Consider the following 20,386-nt stretch of genomic DNA (forward strand, 5'->3'; position numbering starts at 1 on the left):
TTGCACAGGTTGAAAATGCATTCTTCATTTTTCACTGACAGCTGGTTAAAGAAGGAATGCAGTGAAAAGTCTATAAAAGCTTTAAAAAACCACCAAACCTGGATAGGTCTGCACTTCTGTTTTTCTCCCACCCATGCTAGTAAGTGATGTTAGGTTGCTAACAATATAATTTAGATTCATTGCCATCTTGGCCTGTAACCATGTCAGGAAACAAGGAGTCTTCAGCACTTCCTGAACCAGGAAAGATTGGGGATTTGCATCTCTTTTTAATATAACAGGGTAAAAGTATCAAGAGTAACTTTTTATACAATTCTTTTTCATCAGATTACATGAAGTCTACACACTGTCTCTCCAGGAATCTGGCTTTCATTCCTCCTCTTCCACTGGAAGATACTTTCTGTAGGTTAGCAGAGCTACTTTTGGAGTTTGTTCTTAGTTCTTTTGGCTCCTCCATGTCTGATAGTGCTGATAATTGATTCCTGTTTGATATGTTTTCTTTCCTTGATTTCACAATACTGTCCTTGCCTCGTTCTTCTCCTGCCTTTGGGGCTGCTTCTTCTACATATCTACATTTGAGATACTGCGTTCTTTCTTTTTCTAACATTCCCTGGGGAAGTGTTTTCCTCTGCTTCTCTTTTCTCCTTTTATCTCCTTCACAACCTGCTCCTTCACACTCACCTCCTCCAATGACCTCAGCTGCAATCTCTCCATCAACAAAGCACAAACCAGCCTGATCAGCCATTCTCCATCCCATCTCACACATAACTCAGCTTCTCTAACATCTCCCTGAAATCTCAGTGTCAGCTTAGAGGGATAATGGCTGAAACTGGTAACTTGAATCCTTTCAGTCCAAAATTCTCAGTGTTGAAGCCCCCACTTTTCCTCTGTAACTTCATCTCTAACATCTCATGCCACTCTTAAAACCTGCCCCAAAAGATCTGTACCTTTTCACTTTTTTTTCCTCCTTTTTTTGAGAGCATGTTCTTTTGCATGCACACAAGCACAGGTTACATGCAGGTCCTTCTTAAGGCATCATCTTTGTCCTTGTTAGTGACAGCCTAGCTAAAACTGTATTACTCATGAGGGTCTTCCTGCCAAGTGCATCTTCATTGGTCTGTCCTTTCTTCCCCTCTTTTCCCAGTGCCCCCAGCTTTCTCTGAATCCCTTCATTGGCTTCCTCTAGTCTGATATTGAGTCAAGGTTTATTACACTGAGGTCTTTCAGTAATTCTAGTAATTATTTTCCTGCTTTTTTCTATGTACTCTTATGCATTTCATCACGCTCTGAACTAGTCTGTGTCTTTTCTTTAACAGAAAAAAAAGTCTCCAACCAACAAAAGCTTACTGTAGAAATGCTCAGTCTTTTCTCTTGTAGAGAAAATTATTCTTGTAAAAAAAAAAAAAAAGATATTTGGTGATCTAATTTTCATTAGCAGACAAAATGACTTTGATATTCTGGTAATTTCTCCTGAAACAGCACAACAGAATGAAGTACACTTCTTGTTTCTTTTACCAATGCATTTATGGTTTATTATCAAATGAAATTTATTCTTTCCTATATAGGCAACAAAAATATATTTAAAAGTATGTAATAATAATAATAATTATAATAATAAAATAAAAAATATGCTACATGGACCCCAGTGGCATGTGCGGTCATCCAGCTTGATGGTCCAGGTGTGCTCTCCCAGAGCACATAAAATGCTTTTTGCAACAAGTTGGAATATTCTAATTGCCGAGACATCCAGAAAACCCTTCTGTTACTGGCCTAGTTTGGCATTTGCTCTGCCTGAGTTGCTGTGTTCCACACAGTTCTGATGTCCTGGTAACTTAGTGGGATAACCACTAAAGCTTTCTGATACTGTCTATGCCCTTTAGGGTTTTCCTCCCTTATACAAACCTTTTCTTTACTAGAGGGACTTTGTGAATTCTCATGGACTAGGATCCCATCTGATTTGTCTTGAAAACTTCCCAGCATGTTTTAAGGAAACACCTAACATTCTGATTACTAATAATAATAAAAATTATATTATAATGAGAGCAGCAGAACTGCTGCTGGCAGAATTATTTGCAATTCTAATATCACATAGACAATGTGCTGTCCTGAACTACTGCCCCTCCAGGTAATATCAGCTAGGGTTTTTTGGTTTTTTTTTTTCTTTTCCAATTCTGCTGTAGGCAGTTTTCTTTGCAGCTTCCACCCATTAATCTCAAAGTACTTTTACAAAGAGGAATTAATTAAGAGTCTTACACACAAGAATTAATTAAGACAGTAATAGGCATGTTTTATCATCTCTCTGTTGCACAGGGGGAACTGAGGTGAAGAAAGAGTTGCCCAATTCTTTCACAGAGCTGTGAATATACTTGGGTATGTATAATATCTTCTCAACTCAGTGTATGAGAACATCCTCTCTCTTTACAATGTGAGGCAAATAATCCAGTTTACCAAGTAAAATACCACTGACACATAGTCCTGTTCTTCAAAATAGAAACCATTCCCTCAGGCAAATGCCTTGGCCAGTCAAATTTCCAAACACATCCTTCTTTCTTTTTTCAGACAGAAAGAAGCATACGGCACGAAAAGCAAACTACTGTAACTCCTGTGGGATCTGATAACATTTATACTCTGCTAAAGAAATGCCCCAATAACTGAAATCTGTAATCTTATCATCCTGTTTTAACAGACTCTCCCTTTTTCTCAGCATTCACACGTATACTTCTGTTTGATCAAGAAAGAAATAGAAACCTAATGACTTAGGATTTTTATCTACAGTTCATAAAACCTTTCCAGAGCTGACGCTGTGCTATCCTGCTTCTGAAATGCACCAGTGCCACCTTCAGACCGTGTGAAATAGGGCTTTTTTCACAACCTTCCATATGAAAGCTGCAATGATTTTTCTTGTCCTCAGGACAAGTCTTGCTGAAGTACATGTATGAGCCTGAGCAGAATCTGCACATTCACATACCAAAGCACAAGTGTTCACTGGGAACAGTAGTCCTTTATTTTCATAAATAAACATTAATAAAGAGCAATCAGATACTACTTTTTAATACCTGTCATGACAATTCCAGTATATTCCCCTGCCACTGCCTGAGCAGCTCCCATTGGGCAGAGCAACACATCAGCTGGGACATACTCCTGCCCTCCACCTTAACATCATTTGCCAACGCTCCTGGTTACATTAGGTCCTTCATAATTTTAGAACTAAGGCATTTGCATTTTTAGTAAGAGCCAGTTGTGAAAAAAAGTTTAAATACTTCACAAATTAAAGAATAGGCCTCTGGTATTTTCAATAAAAATTAACTGTGATATTAGTTCAAATTACACATATTGGACTGAAGAATTTGAACTCAACACTCTCTTGAAAATCAAGGTAGGAATTAGTTACTTGAATTAATTTCTTTGACCTTGTCCTACAGTATAGTTTAAAGAAGGAAGTAGGCAGAAAACACTACTCACCCACTGTCATACCATCCATGTAACGCTTGATGATATCAAATGAATCTCTTAAATTTCCTTCTGTAATGTCAAATATGATATCTGCCTGGTTGGCCGGATATGTAGGTGTGATGGCACGAAGAAAAATAATCTCTGCAAGTAAAGAGTATCACAGAATGCACTGACAAGTATTTGAAAACATCAGTGAAGAATCAAACAGAATTTGATCCAAAATTACTTGTCCTCAAAGTTGGCGGAAGACATTCCCCTCCTTTACCAGTCCCAGTTTGTCCTTTAAAATAGAAAGGCAGAAGATCTAAGGGAAGCAAGGATTTGGATAGATTTGTTTTCTCCTCCTATTTCCACCATCCTAGGACCCTTGAAGCCAGAATGCTCTTACTTTTAAAATCCAAAAAGATTGCTCTTAAGAAGCCAATCAGATTTCCAGCATGTATCCAAGGAGGACAACACCAAGGATCTACAGGCTGGTCTGAGGAAGGGACCAAACAGATAAACCTCTCCACTCTGATTCCCCATGGTGGTTACACAAATCATTGCCATTGCAAAATAAAGAGTCCTTTGGAGGAGGTGTTTAGGTTTCAAAATACAAGTGAGACAATTTTCAAGTCCCTTGTGAGGGATGGAGGTATTTTTACTCTCATTATTATCCTCACTCTACAGATGATGAAACTAGACTTGGAGCTGTAAGAATTCACCTGAGGCCATGCACTGAATTACAGTTTACATCTTCTGGGCTTCAGTAGCAATCTCAGATCACTAGGTCTCATCTCTTTTTATTAAAACACGAGGATGGACTAATGAGGTTTGGGAAGCATCCTGGGCCAAATCCTTAGCTCTGCTGCCAGTACACCTGGTGAAGCTGAAGGGGTGTGTACGGGAGCAGAAGTGGCCATGGGGCATTCCTGCATTCCCTGTGAAACAAGGCCAGCCAAGGCCTGAGAGAACCTACAGGAGCTCCACATCAGTGGTTAAATTGTTCCTGTCCGGGCAAGGACTGGGATGTCTTTTTCCCCACTCCCGCCTGGTGCAGAGGGGAAGAATTAGCTTTGGCTTTCATTTAGGACAACTTTCTGAAACAGCGAGGCTGAGATTTTGGGTACATCAGAATTGGGGATTTAGAACCTTTGGAAACCCCTCCAAAATAACCTTTTTTACCTCTATACCCTTTTCTCTGTTTCTGTTCCACTCAGTAAGGTGCTGAGAGCAGCAGGGCTGCAGGCAGTTATCCCACTGATGGATGCATTGCCAGAAAATCCAAACAAATGGCAAGGAGCAAAACCTGGTTCTTTATCTGTAAGGTTTTAGTTTTTATATGAAGTAAGAAAGTGAGTGAAGAGTCTGAAACTGCAGGACTTAAGAGGTTGCAGGAACTTCAGAGGATGGCCACTCAGTTGGGTGCTTTTTGAAATTCTTGTCTTAAAAACTTTCTGCCCAGTTCTTTGCCTTTCCTTTCTTTTAATCTATAACAAACCACAGTTTTTTTCATAGGTTAAAAATGAGCCAATAATAATTTACTCAATATAATTTATTTAGTGATTAATGTCTGCATATAAGGTTTTTATTCTTGGAACACGTCACCTGTCAGTAGCAAACAACTGGTCATAGACAGATAGAGAAATATATTTAGTACCTTGTTCCTACAGCAAAACCTGCAAACAAGGGAAGAAAAAATGTCACGAGGCATATGGCTATCGTGTGAGTAAATGTGGTACGTGGGAATTCAGAGTCAATATTTCCTTAGACTGGGAGGCAGTATGAGTTAGAGCTCAGAATGACTTTTTTTCCTCCCTAAAATTAAAACTCCTGGATATCAAAGGTTTTAATTAAATGAATAGTAAACTATAATTTGGAGCTATGCAAACATTTACTGCACTGGTAGTAAGTCTGGCTTTAGGCAAGGATTTCTGGTGGAGGTTTTATATGCTGTAGTCTATTAAATGGAAAAAGGAACAAACCACTTACCTTCAGGTCTTGTAAATTCTCTGAACGTGGGCAGTGAAATGACAGTGTGGGAAATTGTGTGGACTGGATCCAGCAGACAGCTGACATCATTTGGTCGACAAGACTTAATGCAACGGATGGTATCTGTCTTTTCTAGTCTGACACTAAGAGAAACCAAAAAGAGATTTATATACAAACTGAATATTAAATACTTGATGTCTTGCAATCTAGTAGTTGATGTAAGTGTTGATTCTTCACCTCAAAAACTTAGACAAACACAGATCATGAGAACTTTGAGACCCCTGGAGAACCTGGTTTGGTTCAGAGCTGCAGTCAAAACCCCCTCAAACACAGTTCTTCAAGCCAGGCATGTGCAAACAAGGAGAGCTGTAGTGCCCAAGATACCATATGACGTCCTTTTCCAAGGACAAACAGGACCAAACAATGACACCCACACCCTCAGCTGGCCTGGTCTCAGCCATTTCAGCAGAGCCTCTTTTTGTTCCACAAGCCTTTTTTACTCAGTTATATGAAGCAGATGGAATTGCTTCCATTTTAGAAACCTGGCTTAAATATGTAAAGGGCCAACTTGCACAGTTTTTGGTGTAGCAAGGGCCAGAAGAGCTTTTTTTAAGTCTTTTCTACATACCCTCCCTTTCCATCTGAAAGAACTGACAAAACAGAGAGGAAAGGAAACTAAGGGAGGACAAAACCACATTACTTAAAACCTCAAAGATTGAATTCTGAGTTTGGGGAAATGGTAAGGGTCATTTCATATTCCATCTCAACCAGCTGCTCATTCGGCCTTGAAAGTCTATTAAAAGTTAAATGACTTCTCACCTTTGCCCACTAGAGTGAATTTAAAGTCACTTACAGTTCAAGAACTTCACACAATGCCCACTCTGTGTTCAGGAGAGATGAAAGAGCTGTGCAGGGACTTAAAATGTGACTAAGCCCCACAAATGATCTCAACTTTGACCTGCCCATTTCTACATATTTCTAAGTGGGAAAAAAAAAAATACTGCAGTGTCAGAGGGGGGGAATTAGAAGATTAAAAGTGAGAAAAAATTACTGAGTTAAAGGGAAACCAAAAAAGGGAAGACTTAGTTTGTTAGAGACCTCTAAACCAAATGATTCTTGCTCTTTTCAAAATGTGTTATCCTAGTCCACACCTGCAAGCCATCTTTTTTCATATGTTCAAAGGGACTTTATGGCTCTATTTATGATCAATATATCAGTAACTTCTTATTACATGTTCCCACCTCTGCTCACTCAAGAAAATTAAGTCAAATATGCTGATACTGTATGAAGTTAAATAGGGGGAAAACACAAATCAACATCAAGGAACTCATTCTTCAACGGATATGAACTGGCACAGTCCACGGGGAGGCAACAGAGCTGAGTTAATAAACACCAGCTGAGCTGCTGAGCTTCATATTCACACCCTGCACTTGATGCTTTGAGACTGGCCAGGAGATACAGGCCAGAAGAGACCTTTTACTTCCCACCATTATCTGTGTACAAAATCTTGTCATGTCCCAGGCACCTCACTTATAAACAGTAGCTTGTATAACTTATTTTGGGACACTATTACTGATGAAGTAGTGTTGGAACATCCTAAATTACACAGCTGTATTTAGATAGTAGAATTTGTATGCAAAAAGCATTGTGATGGGAGTGTCTTAGGCATTCAGTAGTGGTCTCCTTTTGCTTTTCTATGGGAATAAGAGGGAATTTTACGTTCAACTTCAGCTGGAACAAAAGGCAAATACAAATATTTATTAAATACTTAGCCAACAAATCCATAATTTTGCGTAAGATGAAGTCCTAAGTAACACTTACGTTCATGATTCTCACCTGTGGAATAAAACCTTCTGATATGACTTTGGTACAGATCAGAGGATCTCAATGATCACAAGTGATTTGTGTTAGTTCTCATCTAAACTGAGTTTCTAGATCCGTCAAGCTCATAATCACACGTGTGACAGATAAATGTCTGTGTCAACTTTTTTCTTCGCACTTTTTATCTCTTCTCTTACAAACCCATTAACTTGGTTTTTATTTGTATGCTCTGTCCACACTGCTGAACTGGAATTTGTTCTGTCATTATACTCACTCTCTGATCTCCTTTCTTTTGCTGTCCCTGCTAACTGCCTCATGCCAGCATATCCAAAGTGCAGTTGATAACACTTTGTTCTCTCATTGCTTCATCCTTTGGTCATCTCCAAACTTCTGTTGGAGTAACTTCTTTGATAACTAACATCTATTTCAAATTCTGATATTTGCTATAAATGAAATGCTCTGTTCTCATAATATTTTATAATTTTATCCTTACACATCATCTTTGCATTTCATCTTCTGATGAGCTGATGTTTTCCTTTTTGCTCATGTTCTCCTACAGTGGGAACTGTGACTGTAAGAAGTTTCTTCCTCAGTACTGAGAACTTTTTTATTTGTACTTTCCTTCAAGTTTTCTGCCTCTAGCACAAATTACAGCTTTGGAGATTGTCTTCCCTCTAGGCATTTTCATTTAAAGAGAAGAAAGTTAAGAAACAGCTTTGCTGCTCTGATTATTTCCTGAGTATAATTTTTTCATTCTTCTACAGTCCTGGTATGATTCTTTTTCATATTGTCTGTTAGATTCAGTCAGTGAGTTCCTTGGACCAGGAGCTGTGATTTCATTTTCATTTGGGAAATATAAATAGCACTATGTAATTACATACATGCTCCTGAAAGTCCCAGTGACACTGCAGCATTAAAGCATCTAACACAGGGAAACGTGAGCTTTGTGCTCTTGAATTCCTTGCTAAATACAATTAACGTGGCAGCATTTTACAACACTGAGGGCCAAGTTCTCAAACTCCCTTCTTCTCCTGAAAAAAAAAAAAAAAAAAAAAAAAAAAAAAGCTTGCAAAACTGAAGTTTATTTTTTAATATCTATCCTACTTCATTATGGCCTCATAAGGAACTGGTAGCCAGAGGGCATTTACATATAAGCATCTTCTGTGGTAGTAACAAACCCCAACTCAAGCAGCACAAGCTTGTGCTCTTAGTGTTTAAACCTGTGACTCTTTCCCCACTGGCAACTTCTGGCAACTTTATAAGGAAGTGTCAAGAGGCATATTAAACACTGGCATTCCTCATGAGACTGAAGCTCCTGTCAGCCAGCTGGGATGAACTTTGCCTTGGGGAACATGGAATACTCTGGCGGAGTGCAGTAATCATGCACTGATCCAGGCTGATGATGAGCCTGAGAGCCTGCAGGTCTCAGCTAATGGAGTAATTTCTTGTGCTCAGGTGATTAAGGCTCATAATCTTGGTTTAGAAGGTTCTCAGTTTCTACCCTTGTATCCTGACTGTGCTGTCAGCACTTACATAGTGAGGTATTTTTTCTATAGGTGCATTCACCTATAGAATTATTCCCTGTTTTCTATGGAATGACTGTTGTGCCTGTGTAATGAGCAGCAGAGATAACTGAGCCCAGGGTAGTGTAGAACATTAATTTTTGGATAATATCTCTGGGACTGAGCTTTTAATATTTATCAACACAAGGACTATGTGTGATAAATAATTCCTCCTCCAGCTCAGAAAACAAAATAATTCCAAAGAAATTTCAGTTGTATTTTCTACATTGTTCTTGATGGCCTAGAAGTAAACAAAGAAAGCCGAAGTAAAGGAAGAAAGATTTAGATATTGGAATTCTGACTGAGTTTTCAGGGCACTTATGGTTTGGTGTGATGGCAGTTGTGGATAAAGTCTTTACTGGTCAAAATTTATCAGCTTTAATATGAAAGCTGGAGACAATCTGAAAGTTATGAGACAAATCAAATATCTTTTTCAAATGTTCCTGTAGATGGGGATGTTTCAGGATATAGCTTGTGAGACAGGAAGGAGCTCTCTGCTATTAGCTGAATGTTGTTATGAAGTTGATTGCTGTTCTGCTGTCATTAGTTTTTCCATTCAGCAAAAATTCCACAGAAAGAAAGATGAAATATCTCTCAAATGAATGTTCTTTAGAGGAGATTAGATTTGTACCGTCCTTAGAAGCTAAAACTAGGATCTGTACCTGGCGGAAATCAGCATTAGCTGACAGGATACAAGAGAGCAAAAATAAATAGGACAGCTTGAGAATCGGGCTGCACATTTTTATACTGACCCATGTGCTGGGGCACCTCAGGGGTCCTCAGGGTCCAAGTTATTCCTTTTTAACAGATTTTTTTAGAAAATGCACACTATTTGCTGCATAACTGATTAATTTTTCTAGAGATGTCCCAGTTCAGATAGTACAAAATATGTACCAGTTTCCTGTGGAAAATTTCGACCTAAGCAAATGTAACAGTGTCTGATCAGATGACTCCCCTGCTTTGTGACGTAAATTAATAGGTTTCAGTCCTCAGTATGTTCAGGTAATGAACTCTTTGACACCAACTTATGCCTCGTATTATGATGCAGAGTACACAGAAGAATCTCCACAAATTAAGATGTTGAATTTTAGGGTAAAGTGGAAAACTGTAATGATGATGGCAAATAAAATGCAAGTGCAGCATGCAACAGATGAACTAAAACTTTATTAAAATCGAGGGGGGGAAAAGCTACTCTTGGAAGAGAAAGAGTAGCCAATGATGACTGTGAGTTAGGGATCAAAGCTGTGCAGAAACAAAGATAAAAATTTTGGCAATAAATGTGTTGACAGTTCCATGGCGGGAAAGTCGCATTTGAATTGTCAGAAGAAGGTCTCTGGGCTCTGTGATTTGACGCTGCATGACCACAAGGCCACTGTGGTTGTTCACTTTTTTTGTGGTGAAAAACCCCTCCTGGTTCCCGCTGATGATGGACAGCTGAATTTTATCCCCAGGGACAGCATTGGAAGGACCCATGCGGAAAATGTCGGTGGGTACTTGAATGTTGGTAGGAAAAGAGATGTGATAGTAGGTTATTCTCAGAGGCAGGCTCTGGCACTCCTTATTTTCATTACAAGGCAAGCGCTCACAGCGACTGCAAGAAAAGTGAGAACACAAGACAAGAGGAAGATTAGCGCACATTTAGCGAGTGGGAGGGAGAGCAAGGGCAGTGGGGGTGGGAAAAGACAGGCTGACTTGCATCCTGTATCCATTCTTCAGCCTGGCACCTCACTCATATTGCAAAGGGATATGAATTCAGTAAGGATGAACTTGCCTGCAGCTGGAGCTTTGGGAGGAGTGTTGCCATTGTCAGAAGTGTTGCCCTTGCTCTGCAGGCACAGATGGATCAAGTCTGGCACCTCAGCGGGGATGAGAGTTTATTTTCATTTACATCAGCCAAGCTCTCCTAGGGAGAACACTGGCACTTTTTTCCCTTCACGTTTTATTCTTTTGCTGGTTCAACGTATGTTCAGTAAAGGAAGAGATACTAGATGGGCTAGGGAGTTGTCTGTGTCCTACTTGGGATGTCTGGCTGTATTTTAAGACTGAGTGAAGTATTCTGAAAACTCAGAATACTTCTAAATGTCCAAGGAGTTGGTCTCTGAAGATGAACCTTTTCCTGCTGATGTGGCACAGTATTCCTCTGTACTAGCAGAACCAACCATAGTCAGTCTAACATCCATCTAGGCGAGCCCTGAAAACAAGATCCAATGGCCTGATGTCTCCAGCATCTCTTACACATTCAGTCTCCACTTACATAGCCCTAAGTCATGGGAACAACTCTGGCAAGAGAGGAATTTGTCCTCTGTTCTTTCATTCCCTTACCACTGTGTCACAGTGAAAAATCCAGAGCACCCATACAGGCTGGAAGGGAACAACAAACCTCTACAATTAGCAGTCACAATCTTCATGTATTCTGTTCCAGAGAGAAGTGAATTTTGTCCAGCAAATATGGTAGACAGCTATGGGCATCCAAGTCACTGCTGTTTAAGAGTGTTATAGTTTGCTAGCACAATGATGAAGATCTGACATGGCATGGTACCTGGTGGGTTTGAGAAGTGTGTAAAGGATTGCATACTGGATTAGTTTGTATGCATTTCAGATTAAAGATACGCCCAAATCACCACATAGGTGTCCAAACATCCTTTAAGGCAGGTGGGTGGAAGCAAAGGTAAACAACAATGATCTCAGCTGGATGATGACTTTGCAAAATTTCATCATGATCAGGTTGAGCATTTAGCTCCAAACTTGCCTCGTGCAAAACTACGAATCAATTAAATTACATGCAAGAGTCTCTCCACTCCAAGCAGTATTTGGTCCACAGGATGTTTTGGAACTGAAACAATTTCCTTCTTTACCAAGAAATGCCCCAGCATAAAAGCATGGCTTGTTTCTTACCATCTCAAGTAAATCTGATGTCCATTTCATTACTTTATTTTGACATGAGTTTGAGCTCCCGTCAGCAGCACCTGCTACCAACAGAACTGTGGTTCATAAGCAAGCCCCACTTTGTTGCCAAGGCACGGTGATCTGAATTCCAGGAACTTCTCATTATATGCAAAACCAGCACTTTCAAGAAGACTAATTAAAAGTACCCTCAGTTCTTCAATTAATGTGTTGCATGTTTTCTTTTAATACTACTTGCAAACATAAGTGGTTCTTTGAAGCAATTCTTTGAAGATTTGAATGCATTCTTAATTTTATTCATGTGTTTAAAGATCACGCACAAGTCCTCACAGGATGGCCAGCTAATTAGGTGTGGATACTCTTGAAGTATTTTCAGGTATGGAGAGCTCTGCATTCTTTTCTGAAACGTCATTAATAACTCCACTAAGGAGAATGACTTGATGTTGTTGAAATCATGAGGCTACTTGGTTTTGCTGAAATCATGGAGCAAGTTGAGACAGTTAATTCCTTAGCTGGAAATGTTTTCTTCAAGTACAACTTCATAGAAGCATGTACAAGCTTATGAGCACTTACAGGCTCATAAAGATGCTCTACCTTATTATTTTATAAAAGTAAAATACATTTTTAAATTATGTCCAGAATCTTTTAAAAGAACAAAACACAAAGCTTCCAAGTTTCCAAGATTTGAGAAGGGACGTTCTGTTGATTCAGAAAGTTATTTGTGAAGATAGATGTGCCTTCAGCTAGGAGCTAAAATTATTCAAAATTCATCATCTTCTATCTCATGCTTTCGTGGTATAAACTGCACATTGCACTGTAGGATCAGTTAATGTGCAGTAATTGTTCCGTCAAATAACCACAAAGGAGAGAGAGCAAATATTGTTGCTTTCAAGAATCAGAGTTCATTCTGGGGTCACACACCACAAAGGCAATAAGCAAAGAGCATTTCAAGCCCAGTGTACTCTCTAGACCTTCAGTGGGCAGCAGGAAATCCCACGGTGGGGGAACACAAGCTGCTGCTAATGAGGGAGCAGTCCAAGCCCTGGGCGCTGCCCAGCTCTGTGGCTCCTTGGGACAGGTGAGCTGCCTGTAGAGCTCCTGTGTCCTGCCACCATGGGACAGAGCCCAGAGGGCCATAAGGAGAGGGGTGTGCTGAGGAGGCTACCAGAGAAAACCAGCCCAGAGCCCAGGGGCAGTTGAATATGTCTTTGCAAAACTCTGAAATCAGGTGCATGGGCTACAAAAGTAAGTGTATGGGGCCGCTAAATGCTTATTTCTGAATTTGAACCCAGTTATTTTAGCTCACTTTTTACTCTGTTCTCTTATGCTTATTTATGTGGCTGAAATATTGATTTCAAAGAATTACCCCCAGTTTCAATTTCATGTACCATACACTGATAAAAGAAGACTACCAAAACTAGAGGGATTCCATTTGTAAATAATGAATACAACATTTCGTAACAAAAAAAAAAGGAGAAAAATATTTTGTGCCTTCCCTCATGTTAATTTCTGAGTCAGGTTTTCACTTCACTGCTCAAAGGAGTTGAGTGGTGTGCAACAATTTCTCATATACTAAAGGAAAATGAACTTTTTATTATCAAGATTTATGGCTTTATGATTTACTTCCTACAGGGAAACCAACTAAACACGCTGAACAACTCACCAAGTTTTATTAGTGAACTATACCCTCATTATACATTCTATGCTGTAGATTTTCAGAGCTCTATCAGTCTTCCAGGGCTCCTAGAATACATTCAACTGCAAAGGCTCTTGCTTGTGCTACCATCTTTTGTGTGTGCACTTCTTCTCAGCAGGTTGCACCACACCATGAGGTCCAAGAGACCCATCACCACATCAAGGACACTGATGCTAATGATCAGCTGTGCAGGGAGGGTGGGTTTTGTCTTAAACAGACCAGAACTTTAGAGGAATGAAACTAACTGATGGTTGGTCTCCACAGACAATTCTTAACCCGAGGAGAATCTGGAGCCCTGCTTCAGGAAGGAAAACAGGATACAGCAGAGTAGTAGTGAGGGTGGACAACAACTCTGTATGCTCCTCCTGCCTGGAGATGGAAAGTCTCTAGGACATTTCAAGCTGTGGAGGAGACAGAACTATATTCTCTTTGTCCTCAGCACTGAGCCTATCCTATCCACATTCTATCCTCATCTCCTTCATCTGTCTTTCCTATCCTAATTTCTTTTTCCTATCCTCTTTCCTAGCCTATGGCCCTTGCTGCTTGCTCAAATATTTGGCATCAGGATTGTCTACTAAGCCAGTGGCGATCCTCCTCTTATTGCTCCATTTTCTCCTGGCTGACACTTAGTTCTCTCAGTTTCCACCTCACAGCCCTAGGCCCGAAGCACAGTCCTTTCCCTCAGGATCTTTTCTGGCCATCCCTAATTATTCCTTCCTCTGATGGTCCTCATCTAAATTTGGAATAGGATCATTAAGGATAGAAAATACCTCCAAGACCATTGAGTCCAGCCTGTGACCAAGCCCCACCTTGTCACCCAGATCAGAGCACCGAGTGCCATGTGCAGGTATTCCTTGGACACCACCAGGAATGGGGACTCACCACCTCCTTGGGCAGCGCCTTCCAATGCCTGACAACTATTTCAGTGAAGAAATTCTTCCTGGTGTCCTCTTGTCCTGTCACAAGTTCCCTGGAATCAATCACCTTTGACTATCGGGTCGTGACCCCTGTGGTTGCCCCTTTTCCCTCTAGTTTTACCCCATTTTACCTGCTACCCTTGAAGCATCCCCCACACTCATTCTCCTCACCTTGACATACCTTCAGGTCCTTCTCTCTCTACATTCAGCCTCCTTATCTCAAAGTATGCTTTTTTCTCTTACCAAGTTGGCTCCTCTCTCACCCATGCTAGAAACAACTTGCTTATCCATGGAGTTGGGGCTGTCCAGGCAGGCAATACCTGGCCCAGGACAGACAGACTGGGCTCCTCTCCTGTGGCTTTATATGGGAGCAGGCTCAGACACCCTGTGGAGTCAGACCTGCACGTCTCAGACTGCTTTGAAGAGCAATAAGGAGCTCAGGACCACTAAATCAGAAGTGAACTCTTTGTTGCTGGAAGAAAAAGACCTCTCTACTGATAGAAAGAATTAAATTGCAGTGAAGCAGGTAGCCAAACACATTGCTGCTTAGGCTATGAAATCCTTATCATTCAAGGACTAGAAGCAAAAGTTAAATAAAGAACTCTCAGAAAGATTCCAGGTACATCTGAGCCTATTTTGGCTGTCCAGGAGTGGATTAACTTTACCCATCAAGGTCTTAATTTCCTAAGATTTATGGGGGAAAAAAGGGCTGAATGCAATTTTACAAAGTTCATCATTTCAAAAGTTTCAGAGAATTTTGGTAAGGATGACAAAAAGCACAAAAGCAATTTCCTAGCAAATTTCAGATTTCTGCTCCATACCAAAACAACAAACTGTTAAAATAATCTTTCTTTAAAAATCACCAAAACGTATTTAAAAAACACAAACCAGCATGTCCCTCTCCACACTTATTCTTGGAAATGGGTGAACTGCTCTGGCTGAAATTTGCCAAAACTTGAGCTTGAGTCACACACCTGGCATGTAAAATTTCAGCCATTGGTTACATTTTGGCAAAATTTTAAGGAGTTAAAAACACATTCTAATAATGATAAGCACCAGGCAACCTTTATAATATGCCGACATGTCTAGAAAATACAAATAGTTCCCCATTTGGCTCAAAGCAGCACACGTCTGACATGTTGCCATAAATGCTTCTTTATCTTTTCTACTATTTTTCTTGGCTTAAATATTACAAATGTTAGACTTCAATGCCATATAAAGAGAAGTTAATTGTCATGCAATTTGAAAACAAAAACGGTTTGGCAAGGCAGTGCAGCAAGTTAAGTTCTATTATGAGGAGCAGCAGATCTTATCTATCCTGGGAAAAATACCAAGCCTATAGACTGATCAATGAAAAACAAAAAGCAGAATTTAAGTAAAAGAAATAAGGTCTTCAATAAAATTGTCACCATTTAGATCAGGCCAGGCATTTTGTGGTCTTTGGGGAAGATATCACAGACTGTTTCCTTCTGGAGCTCAGAGTATCTAAACAGCACCCTGAGGTTTCAGTCCATGGCCTGAGATGATACTGCAATCACTTCACCTGATGGCAATCACAGTTGCAACAGTCACCATGCAAAAACCTCTGCTTTACAGGTATTGGAAAGGAGCTTCTGGATCACTAAGTGCTGCTGCCTTTAAATAATTATTTTAAGGAAAAATAAGAATAAAGAGATTTGGATTTACAGGACTGAAGCCTATTAAATTATAACTATTCCATAGAAGATAATGGGTAACAGATTAAAAAATTTTCCTGAGGTGCCAGCTTGATGGGAATGGAAGAATACGTTGTCTTTCTTATGGTGTGCCAAGTTGGTGAAACTGGAATGTCTTTTAAATAAAAAGGAGAGAAAAAATGGTATCTGTACTAGATGTGATAAGAAGCCAACTACTTTGATTTTAGAGCCTGGGTGAAAAAGCAATTTAATGTCATTATCATGCAGAACGTAACAAAGATATGCTGGCTGTCAGCCCTGCTGGGGTTTATATGCAAAACTGATTCAGTCAAGGAGATGTGAAGCAGTTGGGATGTAAAAAGGGTGCTAGAGAGCTGTCTTATGAAACTGCTCCCCTATGAGCACCAGGTAATCCCACCCATAAGCCCTGATTCCAGCACATTGGTATAATATTTGTATCCTGGCTAAGTATGCAGAACCCACTGCACTTGTTCAGTGATAACAGTGAGCTCACCCTCTCTTTGCTTTATGCAAACGTGTTTTCAACAATACATTCAGTAACTATCTGTAGCTGTTGAGAGGAGGAAAACCTAATAAATCCAATGAGATAATAACTCAAGGAATTAAAATAATTAGAATTTCATGGAGCAGCTGCCGGATTTCTGTCTGACTCAGCCTAATTATAGCCTGAGCACATCAGAAGGATCTTATCCTATGAGTAGGTCTGAGGTAGGCAGAGAAAGCCATTAGAGAGCCCAACAACCTCGACACAGAAAAACAATTCAGATATTTTTCTGCTTTTCCAAAAGATCCCATATAGCTCAAATACCCAGTGAAATCATATACAGATAAGAGAGAAAATGAAATTGAATGTGTGTACGATGTGTATTTCATAAATTGAACTCTGCAACACAAGAATGTCCATAAGAGAAGAAATCTGCTAATTCTGCCTAGTGGTCCATTGCACATTGTATTTTTAAAAAAATATGATAGCAATGAACCCACAGTCTTACAAATAAAGAGAATGCCTGCATTATGAGGCACTACTTGGTCACTGATGTGACAAATATAATTTAAAATTTAATTCCTATGACCCTTCCCAGAACACAAGCATATCTTATAAATAGCTGGGTTTACACCAACTTCCTCTCCAGCATTCTGATCAAATACATCTGCTGTGCCACTTATATGACATTTCAAAGACTAAAGCTTAAATGCAAACTAACTAATCCCCACAAAATCCCTGAGATGAAGATCAGTGTTGACTTCATTCCACAGAGGAGGCACAGAGTACTTCAGGTCTGTCTAACAGATGGTGACTATACCAACACTGGCTGGGAAAAGCTGGCTGATAACAGATGTGATTTGTCAGTTTTACTCCCTGGCTGGTGGATCACGCACTTACCTCAGTACAGGGCACACAGGGGACCATAAAGCGGCCTTTGGAAGAATTGCTGGAGTACAGGGTGCTTAGAAAGCCATGGGGCAGTAGGCAAAGCATCACCTTCACCAGCCATAAACTCCAGCAACACGACTGAGAGTTTGCAACAACTTCTCCTCTCTGCTGGCACTATTTGGTGGGTATAAAGGAGCTGCCAGCTGCCTCTCCTCCCAGAGCTGTCCCTATTTTCTACACCAGAATGCACAGACTATCTCTGAGCTAGGTTAGAGGCACAATCATGAGCTGGAGCTAACTTACCATCCTTGCTAATATTCCCAGGTTTTCTAATACAAGTGAAAACTGGATACAGATTGAAAGAGGGGATATTTATGTAAGATATTAAAAAGAAATTTTTTATTGTGAGGGTGGTGAGACACTGGAACAGGTTGGCCAGTGAGGTGGGCACCCCAACCGTGGCAGTGCTCAAGGCCAGGTTAGATATGGCCTTGAGCAAAGTGGCCTAGTGGGACATCTCGCTGCACATGGCAGAGAGGGTTGGGACTAGATGATTCTTAAGGTCCATTCTAACCCCTTAATAGTCTATGATTCAATTAAATGGTACCAAAAAAAAGACATTCTTGCAATGCTTTGCAACAGTACAGGTGAGAGTTCAGAGAGGGAGCTAAAAAGAACCCTTCAGCTGAAGTGTCAAAGTAAGGAAAGACTATGTGTGATTCTGAAATAAAAGCCAAGGATTTCAAAGCCAAATGTAGCCCTCCTATCAGGCTGCCTGCAAGGGAGCCAGACAGAGAGTATCTGCTTATGGCTCTGGGGATCATTATGATGCAAACCACTGACACATGGCATTCTTTAAGGGAGAATCTTTTTCTTAGAAAGAGAAGCACAAGAAAGAAACCAGACCTGGTGTGTGCAAAACACAGGGTAGGCCTGCCAACACAATACATGTTTGCTAGAAACAGCTCTGTGTTCAGTCAGCAGTGGCATGACCTTCAGGAGATCATGGCACCAGAAATCTGTTTGACCTTGACAAAGGAGGTACTTACGTGTCTCCTGACTTGCGGTAATTCTCGGGACACTCCAAGGACAGGCAGCGAAAGCCACCCTGGATGTTAAAGCAGGTCTCATTGAAAGAGCAGTTGTGGCTTTCTGCAACACACTCATCGATATCTGCCAAATGGAAACATGAGAGTGGATCACACACATGGCTTTTCCTCTCCTTGCAGGTGCGAGACAATGGTAGTATCCTGTTAGATACTCCAGAACATGGGGTGCAATTAAACATTACTACAGGATTGCAAGGGGAGGGCAGAAGAACAAAAAAACCCACTAATTCAACCAACCAGCAAGAAGAAGAAAAGGAAGAGCAGCAGTGCCACTAAGTGGACAAGACCTAAATATTTGCTGACATTCCTTTACAGCAGGATATTTCCTTTTAATGGCTAAACTAACTCATAGCATTTCACCAGTGGAATCTTCATAGTACAATTTTTTATAATTATTTAATTTTTTACAGTAGTCTCTACTGCATTAGTTTGTAACTGAAATTTCCTGTATATTTATTATAAAAGACTGATTTCTTCAGATATCTAGCTGATGTGTACTGTGTTACCTATAATGTCATAGGAAAGGCATTTTTAAAATCCAAAAACTGCTAGAACTTGTCAGAATTCCACAATCCAGTGAGGTCTCCCTGCAGTTATTGAACCCACCTTGGCAGTTGCGTGCATTGGGCGCCAGCCTGTACCCAGTGGAGGGACAAGTGCATTGAAAGCTCCCAGGAATATTAATGCATCGAAAGGAACAGATGTGTCCTCCAGTGGGCAAAGCACATTCATCAATATCTGCAAGAAAAAAACACCACTGATTTACTATGTGTTCATGGCATTCAACCCAGTGCACATGTACAGTGCTCCTGCTGTGAGCTGCAAACACAATTTGATGATTCTAATTTTTGGGCAATGAAGATGATCATCAGAAAGGTGTGGCTCTAGCCAGCAACATCTAAATAGCAAAGATTTTAAGGAATAAATGAAACTCTGAAGAAAATTAAAAGCTACATGAGAGCCCCAGAGACAAAGTAATGGATGAAAGCAAGCACTTTACACTGACATCTATTGTAGTGCTTTATGAAAGAGAGGGAAGGGAATAGTTTTATCCTTGTTTTTACAAAAAAGCAAATCAAAATTAGGTGTTCTACCCAAGGCCTCACTGTTTAGTAAGTCTTGGAGACCCAAGTCCAAGTTCAGGATCTTGTCAGTGAGGTCGCACCCATATCCTCCTTGTATTTGAGAATACATTTGTTCAGAACCAGCCACAAAAAGAGGATATATACAATACTACCTAATAATAGCATATATTAAATATATAACATATAAATGTGCTCATATCTCCACTTGCTGAAGACTGGAAATTCTAGTAGTTCCTCAGGAAAAAGAAAAATTTCTTTCGAGATAAAAAAGTGTGCAAAGCAACAGTTCAGTGTAAACAGCAAAAGTGTCACCACACATGCAAAGAGATGCTTCTAGAAAAGGACATGGGTGGGATACCTTCATTAAATACAGTTTCACAAGAAAATCCCTAAGAGACTCAAATGTCAAAATGCAAAATATTACATGGAATTGCTCATGTTTGTTATGGCAACAGTAAGGACTGCCCACCCACCCTCTCTCTCCTTGCAGCACCATGAGCTCACCTTCACAGGAAATGCCATCGATGTCACTGAGCTGGAACCCACGGCGGCAATAGCACTGGTAGGAGCCGTACACATTGGCACACTCTTGACTACAGGGGTTGCTCTCACACTCATTCAAATCTGAAATGCATGGTTACACACCTGAACCCCAAATTTCTTGCAATATTCATCATCCAAATACTGGAATAAGACAAAGGTTTGGAAGGTAATTTATTTTTAACTAAAAAAGGATGGCACGCATCACTGACTAACCTGGAAATAGGGTACTCAGAGTGTGTTGCTCTGAACAGGGTCT

General features: G+C 40.2%; 1 protein-coding gene across 3 annotated transcripts in view; it reads right to left on the reverse strand.

Moving 5' to 3' along the window:
* The window catches only part of FBLN1 (fibulin 1), a 74,185-nt gene that overhangs the window by 15,734 nt on the left and 38,065 nt on the right, over positions 1 to 20,386 (reverse strand). For 2 of the 3 annotated variants that reach the window (XM_066319462.1, XM_066319463.1), the window contains exons 12-16: positions 20,092 to 20,211; positions 19,109 to 19,240; positions 18,443 to 18,566; positions 5,422 to 5,564; positions 3,460 to 3,591 (exon numbers count right to left, since the gene is read on the reverse strand). In XM_066319462.1, coding sequence (XP_066175559.1) covers positions 3,460 to 3,591; positions 5,422 to 5,564; positions 18,443 to 18,566; positions 19,109 to 19,240; positions 20,092 to 20,211 — 651 coding nt within the window. Of the gene's footprint in view, positions 1 to 3,459; positions 3,592 to 5,421; positions 5,565 to 9,986; positions 10,396 to 18,442; positions 18,567 to 19,108; positions 19,241 to 20,091; positions 20,212 to 20,386 lie in introns of those variants that run through there. The other variant, XM_066319464.1, reaches the window with a different exon arrangement.

This window comes from Sylvia atricapilla, chromosome 5, assembly GCF_009819655.1.
Source record: "Sylvia atricapilla isolate bSylAtr1 chromosome 5, bSylAtr1.pri, whole genome shotgun sequence".
In the NCBI taxonomy this organism is placed as follows: Eukaryota; Metazoa; Chordata; class Aves; order Passeriformes; family Sylviidae; genus Sylvia; species Sylvia atricapilla.